Consider the following 15,139-nt stretch of genomic DNA (forward strand, 5'->3'; position numbering starts at 1 on the left):
CAGTTTGACTTTTGACCAGTGTAGAAGTGATTGCGTCTGATTGGGAAGACCTGAAGAACTGAAAAAAGGATTGATCAAAGATAATTGCTCTACAATTGAGTAGAAAGGTCCTCGTAAAAAAATGATATTATTGCTCCTTGTATTCAACTGATTTGCAAAGCATATAAATAACAAGACCTTGATTGAATTTAGCTGTATACCTCATATTGAGCTCCATTGTTAAAATTATTATTAGATATTATAGAGTGCCCTGTAGAACCAGAATCATTTTGATAAGTACTTATTTAAATTTGAAATTCTCCTCAATGTACCTAGTTGTTGAAGCAATGTTCAGAAATTGAGTTAATGATTACTGTGATATCACTTAGAGACATTTTTGTCAGAGAACCCTGGAGTGATTTCCTTCCTCCTTAGTCCCACATTGCCAAGAAGGTCTGTGAAGACCTTGTGTTCAGAGATATCGTTTGGCCAACGTTAGGCTGAATAACTTGGGACATTTTCTAAATAATGAACAAAGTTCTGTCATGTGAAATGAAATGCAAGCGTCGACTTCTGCTACTCCTTCTCTCCACTGATGAATACATAGTGTTTGGCTTCCGAGTGCCACAAAAGCACAATTCAAGAGATTCAAGAGGTTTATTTGTCACATACATATACATATGTTCAAAAATATATGCAGTGAAATATCTTTGCAACGCACCCAGAGATTATGCACAATAGTTACTAACCTAATTCCTAACTAGCTAACTAACTGAAACTAACTGATTCCTAAAACTTAATGCAGTTAGTAAATACAATAATATAGATAAATTAAAATGAAAATAAAATAAGACGCAAAAAGATAATATAAAGTGGGGGTACAAGTAAGAAGCGAAGGGAATAGAGTTATGTATATCGGCTATTTGTATATACAGATATATGCAGTAAAGTGCATGTGAATAAAGTGAGATGGAGATATACAGTACAGTACCGCCTGTCCTGAGCAGTACAGTTCCCAAACCAGGCAGTGATGTTGCCTGTCAGCATACTCTCCAGAGTAGAAGCTCCAGAGTAGAAGGACTTGAGGATCCTCACGAGACCCTGAATTTCTTCAGCTGCCTGAGGTGGTAAAAATGCTGCCTTGCCTTTCTTACCAGAGTGTTTGTGTGTGTAGTCTAGGTTAAATCCTCTGGTGTGGACTCCCAGGTACTTGAAGCTGCTCACTCTGTCGACAGAAGTCCCATTAATAACCAACGACGTGTGCGTCCTTGGCTGTAATCCCCTTCCAAAGTCAACAATCAGCTCCTTAGTTTTGCTGACGTTCAGGAGGAGGCTGTTGTCCTGGCACCAGAGTGACTGGTCAGACACCCTGCCACAAGAGTCTAGTATCCCGTTGCTCCATCTGTCGCTCCACTCTGTCCCTATACATCTGTTTGGCGTCCTTCACCGCCCTCCGCAGATTGTTCAACGCCACTTTGTAACTTTCCATATTTCCGGATATAAGACCGTCATTGTAAGCAGCCGTGCGAGTATTCAGAGCATCGTGGATGGATTTATCGACCCACGGTTTCTGGTTCGGAAATATCCAAACTTTCACTGTGGGAACAATGCTATCCGCTAACATTGCATAAGATAGCTTGATTGCAACATGTCCCAGTCTACATCAGTAAGAGCGTCCTGAAGTGCGGCCTCTGATTGATCCATCCACCACTTCACGTCCCTCGTCACTACCGTTCCACGCGCGATGCACGGCTTGTAAACAGGAAGTAACAAAATACCGGAAAGATCCCATTTCCCAAAAGCAGGGAGCGAGAGTTGCGAGATACATCCTGCGGATGCGCTGGGACACATCATCAGTGATGTTACCTGGGATCACTGGGTGTTTCGGGTACTTCAAGCATCACACACCCTCGCCCAGGTGACCCGACCAGGGTTAATCAGACCCTGTGTCCCAGCAGCGTTTGCCCATGGTTCTGCTTTCTTGATCCAAAGCCACCTGGTGCTAAGAAGGACAAGACCCTCCGTCCTTGCATTGACTTCAGGGGACTTAACGACATCTCTATCAAAGACAAGTACCCCTTGCCCCTGATGGATTCAGTCTTCGTCCCCAACCAGGGTGCCACCCACTTTTCCAAGCTCAAGCTCCGTAACGCTTACCACCTGGTCCGCATCCGCGAAGGGGACGAGTGGAAGACCGCGTTCAACACCCTGCTCAGACAATTTGAGTATCTAGTAATGCCATTTGGCCTGTCAAATGCCCCAGCGGTCTTCCAGGCCTGAATTAGCAATGTCCTCCGGGACATGCTCAACTCATTTGTCTTTGTGTACCTCGACGACATCTTGATTTTCTCCAAATCCCTCTCCGACCACGTGGAACATGTACGCCTAGTGCTGCAGCGCCTCCTGGAGAACCGTCTGTTTGTTAAGGCCGAGAAGTGTGTCTTCCATGTTCCGTCCATTTCCTTCCTGGGATTCATCATTGGTCGAGGGAGGCTGGAGATGGACCCCAAGAAGGTGGCCGCCGTGTTGGAGTGGCCAACCCCAGCCAATAGGAGGCAGCTCCAACGGTTCCTCGGGTTTGCAAACTTCTACCGGCGCTTCATCCGTAACTTCAGCCACATCGCTGCTTCCCTCTCAGCCCTTACCTCCACCGCAGTGGCCTTCAAGTGGACCCCCACGGCCGAGGCCGCATTCCTCGACCTCAGGAGCCGCTTTTCGTCGGCCCCAGTCTTGGCCCAGCCCGACGCCAACCTCCAGTTCGTGGTAGAGGTGGACGCTTCAGACACGGGGGTAGGAGCAGTACTTTCTTAGCGCTCTCCAACCGACGGTAAGCTCCACCCCTGTGCCTTTCTGGCCGTCAAACTAGCCCTGGAGGAGTGGCGCCACTGGCTTGAGGGGGCAATCCACCCCTTCGTCATCTGGACCGATCATAAGAACTTGGCCTATATTTCCGGACAGCGAAGCGGCTCAACTCGGCAGGCCAGGTGGGCATTGTTTTTCGGCCGGTTTAACTTCTCTCTATCCTACCGCCCAGGAACCAAGACCAGCAAACCTGACGCCCTGTCCCGTGTGTTCGCGCCAGAGGAGAAGACAGGGGATCCAGAACCCATCCTTCCACCCCTGTGCCTTGCCGCCACACACACCTGGGAGATCGAGTCCCTCGTCACCCAAGTGCAGGAACACCAGCCTGACCCAGGTACCGGACCCCCTAACCGCCTGTTCATCCCTGACTCCGCACGCTCCCAGGTTCTGTAGTGGGCCCATTCCTGTCACCTCAGCTGCCATCCTGGGATCACCTGCACCCTGGCCGTCGTCCCCCAGCGCTTCTGGTGGCCGACCCTGCTCCCTGACACCCGGTCCTTCGTCTCGGCCTGTCCCACCTGCGCCTGGTCCAAGACCTCCACCCGACCTCGCTCCGGCCTCCTCCTCACGGTTATGGACCGCTTTTCTAAGGCGGCCCACTTCCTCGCCCTGCCCAAACTACCATCGGCAGGGGAGACTGCAGACCTGCTGGTGGCCGAGGTGTTCGGCCGCCATGGCATCCCAGCAGACGTGGTGTTGGACAGAGGACCCCAGTTCACCTCCCAGGTCTGGCGCGCTTTCTGCTCGGCCCTGGGGGCACAGGTCTCTCCTCTGGTTTCCACCCCCAGACCAACGTCCAGATGGAGCGGGCAAACCAGGAGGTGGAGGCCATGCTCCGCTGCCTGACAACCACCAGCCCCACCTCTTGGAGCGACGAGCTGCCATGGCCTGAATACGCCCACAACACCCTCCTCCGGCCTGCCGCCCTTCCAATGCTCTCTGGGCTACAAACCCCGGACTGTTCCCTGCCCAGGAGGTTGAGATCGCTGTACCCTCCGTCCAGGCCCACATTGGTCGCTGCCGGAGGACGTGGAGGAGGGCCCGCTCTGCACTACTCTAGGCCTCTGCCAGGTCCCAGCGGCAGGCAAACCAGCACTGTGCGCCCGCACCCACATACGTCCCCGGACAGATGGTATAGCTCTCCAAAAAGGACTTGCCCCTCAAGGTGGACTCCCGAAAATTCGCTCCCCGGTATGTTGGCCCCTTCCCCATTGTGTCAATCATCAACCCCTGTGCCGTACGCCTCCACCATCGACATTCACCCGGCCTACACAGTGCGGCGCCTGCTGGATGTGCGGCGCCGGGGGAGGGGCTTCCAGTACCTTGTGGACTGGGAGGGGTATGATCCGGAGGAACGCTCCTGGGTCCCCCGGAGAAAGATCCTGGATGCCGCCCTCATCCGGGATTTCAATCGAACTCGCCCTTCCGGTTCCAGGTGTCGGCCAAGGGGCGTCCGTAGAGGGGGGGTACTGTTAGGCCCACGGCCTCCCAGCGCCACTAGAGGCCGCCCTTGCCCCATCTGCAGCTCCCTACTCGAGCCCAATTGCACACACCTGGGATCAATTACCTGCACAGTATTTAGTCTCAGCTTCCCAGCCATTCTTTGCCAGACCGTCAACTAGCTTACCCGAGTTGTACAGCTACTGGCTCCCTTCCAAGTTCCAAGTTCCAAGTTCCAAGTTCCAAGTTCCAAGTTCCAAGTTCCAAGTTCCAAGTTCCAAGTGCTTGTTTCTAGTTCCCAGTTTATGTCTCGTTGTCTCGTCTTCCCCTTACCTGCTTGTCTCCTCTCGTCGACCTAGTCCGTCTCTCCAAATCCAGCCAGCCTGGTTTACCTGCCTGTCTCCGCTCGTCGACCAAGGCTGCCCGTCCTTCTCCATCCAGCCTGGTTCCCCGTCTCTCCACCCGGAGCCTGGACCCCTTCTCCTGGTCATCATCGTCCCTGCCCAGCCCTGCTCCATCCCTACCTGACCGGGTCCCCCTGGCCAGCTCCACCGTCCAGGCAAATAAACATCCTTTGCCTGGTTTCCGTCTCCCTGTGTCGTGCGTTTGGGTCTCTCCTAGCTCTGGTCGTGCCACACCAGGAACAGATGCTGTGCGCTGCAGCTCGTTCTCTTGCACCCTGCCCTTCTTCCTGGGCTGATGTATTTTTAGGCCAAGTGGGTTCTTGCATACTTTTCCGCAGATGCTACTTGTACTTGCAGTTGTCGATATTCCGTTTGCATTGGTCGATGTTGTTGAGTCCGTCCCTCTTTGCCTTCCTGGTGATCCCCAAAAGCGTGAACACTTTGCAGAGTGAGCGCCCTGCGAGACAATCTTGTATCCGTATTTGTACAGTGGTCCAAAGTTCTATCTCTCTTGGTAGTACACGTGTTGATGAATATTAGGCTGAATTTTTTCAAGTTTCACCTTGTTAAGGTCCCCAGTCACCACCACAGCCGCATCCAATCAGAGCTGTGCACAGTTGGTGACCATGGCTCCTCTGGACCTGCATTCAGTGTTTCACTGCATCAGACAAAACATCAAACTGAATAAGTGCAATCGGAATGTCTTTCTGCTCCAACTGAGGGCTGTGGGATTGCCTTAAGTCTTGCTGGAAATTATATCTTCGTGATCCCTGGAGTGTTGCTTTGTGTGTGTTCCCAGCCGTTGTCTTATCAATCTGTTTGGCCTGATAGCACACAGATTACTAAATGTTCTCAAAGAAAATTACATGGAAATTTTAAGTAAATAATTTTCAAAATATTAGGAAATGATTAAAATAGATAATAAATTAAATCATTAAGTAGAAACAGGATGAGGCACAGATCATAGACAAAGTGATTGCTTCATTGATCGTGTTTATTATGTTAATTATAGCACTTCTAGGGTTTTAGATGGTCTCAATTTGAATGCTGGCTATGTTCTTGTCATATGTACTTTTTTTTTAAGTAAAGCTGTTAACTTAATTGGAAATGGCAAATAATCCTATATATTTTTTCTTTAATCAGAATGTAAGATGATGTGACCTATAGTTGAATACTCCCTGGCCAAGAGGTAAGACTAGCAGTTCAAAGCTTAACCCATTATTCATGGCATTTCTTTAGAAGTTAGGTAACAATATCGATCAATGCTAGTCCAGTCAGGCTTCTATTCGCTTGATGACTGCTGAGATCTTGTTTTTGTGATTGCTTATTGTTTGCAGTTATTAGTTGGGCCTTTAAGGGTATAAGTAAAGATTATATAAATAAATGAGGAATATAGTGTTGAACGCTAAATTTTTAAATGTTTTGGTATGTGAATCGCATTATTTTTCTTTACCCAATCTAGTTGACTTAACTTATTGTTGAAGTTATGTGGAGCCTCTGGTAATGTTTTTTCTTCCATATTCATATTCATTCTGCCAAAAATCTAGAATTTATTTTCGCTATTTTTGAGTTTATTAATGGCAGCCCATTCAATTGAATGGTGATAGATTATTGATCTGCTTGTGTCATGAATATACAGGACTTCCTAAAATACTGAGAACAGGATGGTCACATAGTTTATTTTTTCCTTATAACTCTAGCCAGCACAAAATAACTTCACTATTTGAGTCATGACATTTATTGTATTATTTATTTTCTCCTCAGGGTCGCAACCTGGCATTGCCTTTTTGGGGTGTTGTGGTTATTGTTGTCTCTGGATCTTCGAATGAGGCAACATTCGCCAAGCCATTACAGAAGTGTTGAGACCCGCAGTGCAGCAGGAACGATGGCCGGTCGCAGGTCGCGACGGAAGCCCCAGCTGCGCCCCAAAGGATGACACCAGTCCATAGCGGTAGGATCCGTTTTGCCTACGCTGAAGGAGACCATAAGCATCGAGCATGACACCAAGTTAGGTTAGATGCGGCAGTGGAGAAGAAACCAACACCATATAACAGCATTTAACAACACTTGCAGTCAGCCATCGATTAAAGAATTGAACAGCTCTGGAGCTTCCCAAACAAAAGATTGGACAAAAAAAAATATCTGGGACAACACACGACACTGTGTGTAATCACTGGGTGCGTTGCATTGACATTTCACTGCATATATGTATGAAAGTATGTATATGACAAATAAACGTCTTGAATCTAGATAGACTGCGTTGACCCTTTTCCAGACCAAAGTGGTTATTTTAACCCTTTTGGAACAATGATGACAGGTACCATTTGATGACAAATGATAATGTAATAGCTTAATATGTATAATTAAATAGCACGAATTGAGACATGACAGTGTAGACCTTACATCAGTCTCACCATGAACAGTGCGACATAGTGCACCTGTGGCTAGTTGTGTATTCTGTCAACCAGAATTTTTGGGGTGAGTGGTGGATGGACTGCACCACACAACAGGAACCCTGCAGTTTTGACATGGCAGGGACAGCTGACAGGATGACACCTCAACTATTGCATTTCATGTACCAAAACGCTATGGTGTTTACACTTGAGTTACATGCACCGTTTATTTCAATCACGTTGACAGTGCAACTACATTAAACAACCTAAGTCCAAATCAGCAAGTTAATATACAAAAATGTTTATTACAAAAACAAAACCCATTCTACATGGAAGATACTTCAAAGCTCCACAATAAGGGGGAAGAAAAAAAAAAATAAAAAAAAAAGTATATTCAACTACATCTGGTAGTAAAATGACAGTGGCAAGAAAACACCACCACTAGAGAAAATAAGCAGTGCTTCAAAGGCATAAAAACACCTTTAAAATGTACAAAACAGTCTGCTGCTGCGTGACTGACCTATCCTGATTTTCCATGGGCATAAAAACTGGTTTGGCTACTCGAACATGTATGCCATTCGGAAGGTCAAATAAGTCTGTTAAGGAGAACAAGCAAGTTTGTTTTAGTTTTTTTTTTTTTTTTTTTTTAATCCCTGAACATCAGATTCTAACGGAAACAGACAGCAGCACAGACCATATAAGAAATATTCATGACAGTAAGAGTTAGGTCACAGTTGCCTTCACATCCTTGTTTTGGTGGTAAACACAAGTAAGTTACTTGATGACCCTAATCATCATCATCGTCGTCATCGTCGTCGTCATCGTCGTCGTCGTCATCGTCGTCGTCGTCAACAGGCTCAGCCCTCTTGCCAACTGGCCGACCTGGACCACTTTTCTTGCCAGCATCACCCTTTCCTGGTCCGCTCTTGGCACGATAGGCAATGACTTCCTGAACAACGAGAAATTAATAGTAATAAGTTGCACACATAATGAAAATACACAGGCATTCATATAAGGTAGAGATTGTTGAATTACAAACTCACCTTTTCGTATTTCTCCTTGAGCTTGGCCGCCCGGGCCTCATAGGGGGCCTTGTCTTTGACACCCTGTTTGGACCAAAGCTCACCCAATTTCTTGGCAATGTCGCCGATAGAGATGCCGGGGTGCTCTCCTTTGATCTTTGGACGATGGTCGGAGCAGAACACAAAGAAGGCAGAGCTGCAGGGAGAAGGGGTCGTCTTTACAAATTTGTCAACTCTGGGGAGGGGTAAATGTTTACAACGGATGTAGTACTCACGGCGGCCTCTTGGGGGCGTTAGGATCCTTCTTTCTCTTGCCCTTGGTCCCTTTAGGGGGTACGTATGACTTCATCTCACCCTCAAAGCGCATTTTGTCAATTTTCGCCAAATCTTCAAACTTCACCTTCTCCTTGTCAGACATGGTCTTAAATGGTTGAGCAAGACAAAATACCATATATTTGTAAAACCTTAATTGTAAAAAAAACTCATTAATGACCCAGTTGTATGTAAAACATTCGTGGACCGAAGATGCAAAATACCTTCCATCTTAAGGAGCATTTCTTTGAGAATTCTGCGAAGTTGACAGAAACCCCAGGGTGTGACTTCTTGTGCTCTTCACGACACGTTTGCACAAAGTAAGCATATGAAGATGTCTTTCCTCTGGGCTTATTGGGGTCCTTCGCCATGACTGCAAGAATAAAAGAAAAGTTATTTATATAAATACAAATGTGAACGCTGAATAACGTGCTCAAGATGTGGCTTTCTCGGAAACAATTTTACTACGAAGATGTGCGCAAACGAACAACTTCTCGTTACACTAGCAAACAAATATTTTATTGACATTTCACTGTATATATGTATTAAAGTATGTATGGATGTTACGAATAAACCTCTTGAATCTTAATAATTGAGCATTGCGGGGGTTAACGTACAGCCAAGGGCATTTAAAAGCTTATCGGACTTTGGGTGCTATGTGGATGGCCTCCATTTTGTCTCTTCCCGCCCTGCACAAGCGCCAAAACTTAGTTGGTTAAAAGTTACATCGATAATAACCAAAAGCCGGTTGGATAACAAGAACATTCTTCTCTCTCTCTCACACACACACACACACACACACACACACACCTATCTATCCATCCATCCATCTACGGAAGCATGTGCGTGAGCGTCCCAATGCGCTGCTAAGCTAAAATAGCGAACTAATGTCGTTCGGACCGCATGGGGATTGTTAACTCAGCGTTAAAAACGAAACGATTTTACGACAAACGAAAACGAAATGAAAAGGGTTCAAATAAATTTAAAAAAAAAAAACCTCTACCGACAGGAAATGAAAAAAAAAACCCACCAACATTTCCGTAGAAGGAATTAACTCGACGAAAGACCCTGTCGGTGGTTAGCCTTGAAATAATGTGCTAACGTACGCTTACTCGTCGTTATGGTTAAACGCGGCGAAATATGTTCGGCGGTAATTCGATATACATAACAAAAACATTTATGCGTTTAGTCAAATATTTATATCCGTGAATTTCGACGAGTACTTACCGTTTGATCTTCGGACTTGCAGGGAGTGAATGAACGCTGTGGACGACTTGCCAGTGTTTTGTCAGTGGCGGCGGAGGCAGGGCTTATTTGGCTACGGAAACGAATGGTCCCGCCCCGAGCAGGGATTGGTCAATTTCCAAACATTTTGAATTTAAATGCGGGCCTTGGGGAAAAAAAACCCTGCGCTGCGATTGGTCCGAGAAAAACTGTCTGGGTGGTGCTGTTGGATGACCTATCTGTACAGTGATTGGTTTAACAGGGGTTTTAAACAGGCGGCGCGAAAAGTCCTTTGTGACAAGATTTGAAAACAAACGCGTCCGCCGCAGTAATCACGCCACAGACCTCAGAGCTGTTCGGAGCTGCAAAGTCTCACACTTCGACCAAATCATATCAATCAGTTCACACGCCATACCTCGTGTCTCTCATTTTGAGAATCCCAACATAAGTCAAATTCCTTTTTACTACGTATATATTTGCTCACTTGCGCTTGCCCGTCACTGTATTTTTTTCATACACTGTATGGGATGTGCATCGCTCACACCGCTCATAGCTGGTGAGTAGAGTTGGGAGGGGAAGTCCGATTACAAAAGAACGTACAGAGTGGACACGGAAGTGGTAGGCGGAGGAGAAGCAAAGCACTTCAGTGTGCTGGAAAGTTAGTCTCTTTTCAGTGACTCGGATGATCGGGCGCACTGAAAAGAGCCGGCTCTTACGGCTCCCAAGTATTTATTTTAACTATGAAATTGTGAGAAATATTTTGTTTGTATTCATTCCGCTACAAAAAAAATATATTTATAATGAAAAACAAATTGCACGATTGTAATGACAGCAAGGCATTTAATGAAAAAATCCGATCCTATCGTTTTTAAATATTTTAATGTTATATTCCCAATATTTGTCTTGCCCCGTTGTCTTCTAACGGAGAAAAGAGCATTTCAATGGTTCAGTTAGAATTCTCATTTAGCTTTGTTAACTTTGTTTACCAGCCAACATTGCGTTTACGCAAGGTCATTGGCATAGATTTCGGGGAAACGCAGGGGTCCCCCTGAAGGTCCCCCTCAATATTTAGAGCACATGCTCCCACTCCCAATAAAAAAATGTTTTGTGTTTCCCTTTACATAAATAGGGACCTTTCCACCACAAATGGTACATAAGGATTCACCAGAATGCAGGAAATTAAGTGTTGCTGAAATTTCCTCTCCTGGGGTACCCCTGATTAATGTGACCCCCCAATTTATGTGTTGTCCCCCAATGTTCAAACAAAACCTACACCACTGAGCAAGGGGCCTCAAATAGTCTTTGCCTGGGGCCTCCAAATCAAGTCTGCCGCTGAAGTTATGTGAACCACCCACAAGCAATATCCTAGTTGAAGTGCAGTCAGGGCTGGACGCTGGTATAAGGAACAACCCCCCTGGGGGAATAATTTGATGAAAATAAGCAATGGTTGGTAATATTAGCATTAGGGTTTGTTGGTAAGTTTTTGTTGTTTTGTAGGATTTTAATTTCGGTGTGGCTTTATTCTTCTCCTCACCCTGATTTTGTATCTATTAAATGCAGAGTAGCCTATTCTCAACTTGGAAAAAATGTCCTTCAAAGCTGAAGAAGTAGCTTGATACGATGATACTTCATTTTAGATGCATTTTTTTTTATTCTTATTGCCTAGTACTTTTCCTCTTATGGAGCCTTTAATCAATCTGATCCTTAACGCTTATTCACATTGCTCTCATCTGTTGCTGGGGCATCGTGACTTAACAGGGCAGCTATTGTGTGTAATGGCGGCACCAAGAAAGCCTCAGCAGGAGACAGCTGTTTGTCTGCTTGGTTGGCCATTATACGGCCCACACATTTACAGTTAAGTTAACTAGTGTAATCAGTTGGCCTTCTTCTGGCAAAGCATGTGTATTTTTTTTTTTTGTTAGTCTTCTTTATGGACCAATGACAAAAGTGAAATATTCCTCTGCAATAGGTCTACTTATCTATTGTTTTTTTCATCAACCTTTGAAAGAGCACAAGCTCACTCAATTTTAGTCTGTGGCTTGTAACTGGCGCTGATCCAAACCTGTTTGAGTTGGTACTCTCGGCTATTAGTTTTATTTGCCATATTCTTGGCAATCTACATACTGGGGTTCACATCCCGCCAAACCTACAGTGAAAATTGAAATTTAAAAAATACATAAAATTTTTATACAGTCGTCAGTTCTAATAGAGTTTGTCTTCAAAAGGCCTCAAAATTTGTGGATGGACTATGTATGTATGGACTTGCATGCTCTTCTGTCTAAAGATGTCTGTTACATTCAGGCGTAAAGATGCCTTTTAATAAAACAAAGTTAATGTACATTAATTTACTGTTATTTTTACACGTCTATGGCTGGTGAAATTCAGTTCTAAAGAAGTGTGCCAAGGGGTCAATCAAAAGTACCTGTGGGGGGGGAGGAAAAAAAAAAAAAAAAAAAGTTCTTTATTTTCACAAGTGCCTTGCATTCAGCCCATATAATTAAATATCTGGTATAAGTTAGCCATTTACAACTTTATTCAAGGCCTTCCACAAAACGTGCTTCATCTTCAGTAAAATCTCGTTTACATCACCAGGTGTGCAATGTTTCATACAATCCACCTTAACCCCCCCCACCCTTTCCCACCAAAAACACACAGAAGAAATTGCGTCCATATTGTTGTTTTTAAAGCCACCATGATTAAAGTTTGGACTTTTTTTTTTAGATCTCCCATCCCGATTGTGACAAAATACACATAGAAAACCTGTATCCCTTTACAGTAAAAACAGTCAGTTGGTCAGCTACTCACCCAATTAGCGGTAGCCAGGTAGTTAATAGGTTGCATTCTAATCAATCCAAAATGTCTTGCATGAACTTAAGCCGCACAGGTCATGTTTTAAATCAACATATGTAATATTTAGTTTGACAAATGCCAGTTGAACCAATTGCATTTAATTGCCATGGTTGAAATCCATTTTCTTAATCTGGTGTGGCATAAATTCTCCTTACGTTTGCAGACATGCAAATAAAACTCACAACATGATCCAACGTTCTTAGCCTCGGTCGAGTGCTGAGGCTCTGAAAGGGAAAGGAATAATTCTGAATCACAGAGAAACTATGGTCTGTGCAAGTGTTGTCCATGCAAGACAACAGCATTTTAATATAAATCTATTCGGGGAAAAAAAATATAACTTGAGTTATTTAGCTATCATTTGATTTTCTGATCAAATACAGTCAAAAATCAGTCAGTCAGCAAGCGAGTCAGACCAGTTTCAGCAAAGTGCTCCCATAACACAACCCCCCCCAAACAAAAACAAAAAAAAAAACTAGAAATATTTCCCTAAAGAAGTATGAAATTCATAGTCTTATTTTTTGGAATAAATAGCCAGTGAGGTTACTTAAAAATAACATTTCAAAGAAATCAACGTAAATTAACAGAATTAAATCATGGTGAATTCAACCCAAGGGAAGAAACGTGTACAACAGTGAACGAAACCCAATAAACAAAAAGCAACCTGTTTTTAGAACAATTAAAGTAGGACGACAAATGTAATACATGCATTCCTAATCTAATAAAATCGAACACAGCCTGGACATTGCACATGTGCAGAGAATGTTTGGAGTGCAATGAAATAAAGTTCTGAAATGGCAAACCTTCAGTCTTCTCAGGTCAGGCTATCACAGGTTAGTTGAGGGTAGACTTGGAACTAGAGGAAAGCATTTACACATCATGTGCCTTGAGACTTTTAGTGTTATAGTACCAACCATTGTATGTTGTATTCCTCTTCCATCTGGTTTAGCAGCTTTTCTTTTTCTAACTGTCAATCAATTCAGTGCCCCCCAAAAAGGTTAGGGCAGTGGTTCTGATGGTTGGAAAAGATTTGTCTTCTTCCCTCAACCTTTTCTAAATAACTTCAGTGTAAGACACGGCTAAGCACTGATTAGGTTTTGCAATTTCTAGCATGATTGTACCTCCTGCGACGAGGTTAAAAATTGCTTAAAACACGAATGTCATCAATGAGGGACATAGAATGAGGTGTGTGTGTGGGGGGGGGGCACAGAGTGAAAAGGTTAGAAACGTATAAGAGTGTGAGATGTTTATATAAAGAACAAAAATAACCCCAACTCTTCAAAGCCATCACAGTTGCCGAGCACCTGTAGATTCCTTTGGGCTACCCTATCTTCCGCTTCCATATTGGCCACAGTCAGCTGTGGACAACATGGATGAACCGACTCTGCATGTGCATACTTTCAAGATCGTTTCAGTGTAAACATCGTCACAAATGCGCCACACAATTTCAGCCCAGTCGTCATACAGCTACGATGTTGTTCATTTCCCATTTCTGAGTAGTTTTACTGTTGTCGCAGTCTGATATGAAGACTTTGTGGAGCAGATCCGAGCGGTCCAAACATTTCCCTGTTGCGGTAAAAAGAAGAAAACACTTAGTCTTTACTGCTACCAGTTGTGTTACACTACTATTGTTTCTACCTTCATTGACACATTTGTAGCCCATAGATGAGATTTCCATGATTTTTATCTATAGACTATCATAATATTTAACTAGTCATGCTTTTGTTGGCTTTTAGTAATAATAACAATCTGACAGTGCAGCGCTAGACAGCTAATAATATAATTTCTCAATTAATTGCATGTTTTATTTTTCAATCATGAAAGAAAAAAAGAGGAAAAAGCCCCAGAGGGTATACCTTCATTCTACAAAATAATTTAGAAGAGTCAAATCATTTTATATAATTTTTCCTTAATGACAAGCAAAAATCGACCTCTCTCTTGGTCGAATAGAATATACCATTACGCCGAGGCCGGGGTGAACACAAAATTGTGACTGTATATCCTGAATAACCACACTGCCAAACACTGACTGATTAGCTCCAGGAAATATGTTTGCTTATCTGAAATCAACGCACTGGCTTCATTAATCTAGCGCTGGTGTTCGGATTGGGAATTACGATCATGTTGGAAAACGAAGTAACACAAAGGCAATTCTGCCAAACTGAATTTGTGTTCATCATTTGTCATAGGTTGCAGATTTAAAAGTAAAAAAATAAGTAAAATCAGACTGAAAGTAAAATAGTATAAGTGATTAACAGTAGCGTTCAGATTAAATAATTGAACACACACACACACACACACACACACACACACACACACACACACACACACACACACACACACGTGAAGTAAGCAAGAAGGCTTGGGCAGATTAACGATAAAGTTGTCTATCGGCGATCACTCCATCGATCGCAATTGACATTGATGACGGGCTATTTAAAAAAATAAAACTATCAGGAAAAATCAGAGCATTGAAACGGTGTAAGTGCAGTCTACCGCGTTATGAAACTGGAGCAGAGAGGGAGCAAGGGGATGGAGGCCCTCTCCGCTCATAGCCGTCGAGTTAACCATTAGTGACCGATCTCACTTCCCCGTTCTACAGTCCCGTGCAGGGACTTTAAGAGGGGCCGGTACTCAAATAAAAAAAATGAAGAAA

The 15,139-nt window shown here is 44.1% G+C and overlaps 2 protein-coding genes across 5 annotated transcripts in view; both read right to left on the reverse strand.

Moving 5' to 3' along the window:
- Positions 1-6,438: 6,438 nt before the first annotated feature.
- Positions 6,439-9,720, reverse strand: hmgb2a (high mobility group box 2a). 2 transcript variants are annotated; one of them, XM_079999157.1, is made up of 6 exons: positions 9,640-9,720; positions 8,637-8,785; positions 8,376-8,521; positions 8,122-8,296; positions 7,857-8,027; positions 6,439-6,657 (listed from the first exon to the last, which is right to left on the reverse strand). In XM_079999157.1, the coding sequence occupies exons 2-5, from the start codon at positions 8,781-8,783 to the stop codon at positions 7,866-7,868; spliced, it is 630 nt and encodes a 209-aa protein (XP_079855283.1). In that variant the 5' UTR covers positions 8,784-8,785; positions 9,640-9,720; the 3' UTR covers positions 6,439-6,657; positions 7,857-7,865. The 2 variants fall into 2 exon arrangements, with proteins under 2 accessions (XP_079855283.1, XP_079855282.1); XM_079999156.1 differs by lacking the exon at positions 6,439-6,657 and having other exon boundaries at positions 7,277-8,027.
- Positions 9,721-12,291: 2,571 nt separating this feature from the next.
- galnt7 (UDP-N-acetyl-alpha-D-galactosamine: polypeptide N-acetylgalactosaminyltransferase 7) overlaps positions 12,292-15,139 on the reverse strand; it is a 28,403-nt gene continuing 25,555 nt past the window's right edge. For all 3 annotated transcript variants that reach the window (XM_079998833.1, XM_079998832.1, XM_079998834.1), the window contains one exon: positions 12,292-14,049. In XM_079998833.1, the coding sequence (XP_079854959.1) occupies positions 13,943-14,049 (107 nt within the window). In that variant the 3' untranslated portion in view covers positions 12,292-13,942. The remainder of the gene's footprint in view (positions 14,050-15,139) is intronic.

This window comes from Zeus faber (genome assembly GCF_960531495.2).
Source record: "Zeus faber genome assembly, chromosome: 4".
Classification (NCBI taxonomy): Eukaryota; Metazoa; Chordata; class Actinopteri; order Zeiformes; family Zeidae; genus Zeus; species Zeus faber.

Bases quoted from the DNA above. Each gene is read 5' to 3' on its own strand.
- hmgb2a (XM_079999157.1), bottom strand. From the start codon at position 8,783: ATGGCGAAGGACCCCAATAAGCCCAGAGGAAAGACATCTTCATATGCT. The intron at 8,297-8,375 runs GTGAGTACTACA...TTCTCCCTGCAG, and splicing joins AACGCCCCCAAGAGGCCGCC to CTCTGCCTTCTTTGTGTTCT. The intron at 8,028-8,121 runs GTGAGTTTGTAA...CTCGTTGTTCAG, and splicing joins TCAAGGAGAAATACGAAAAG to GAAGTCATTGCCTATCGTGC.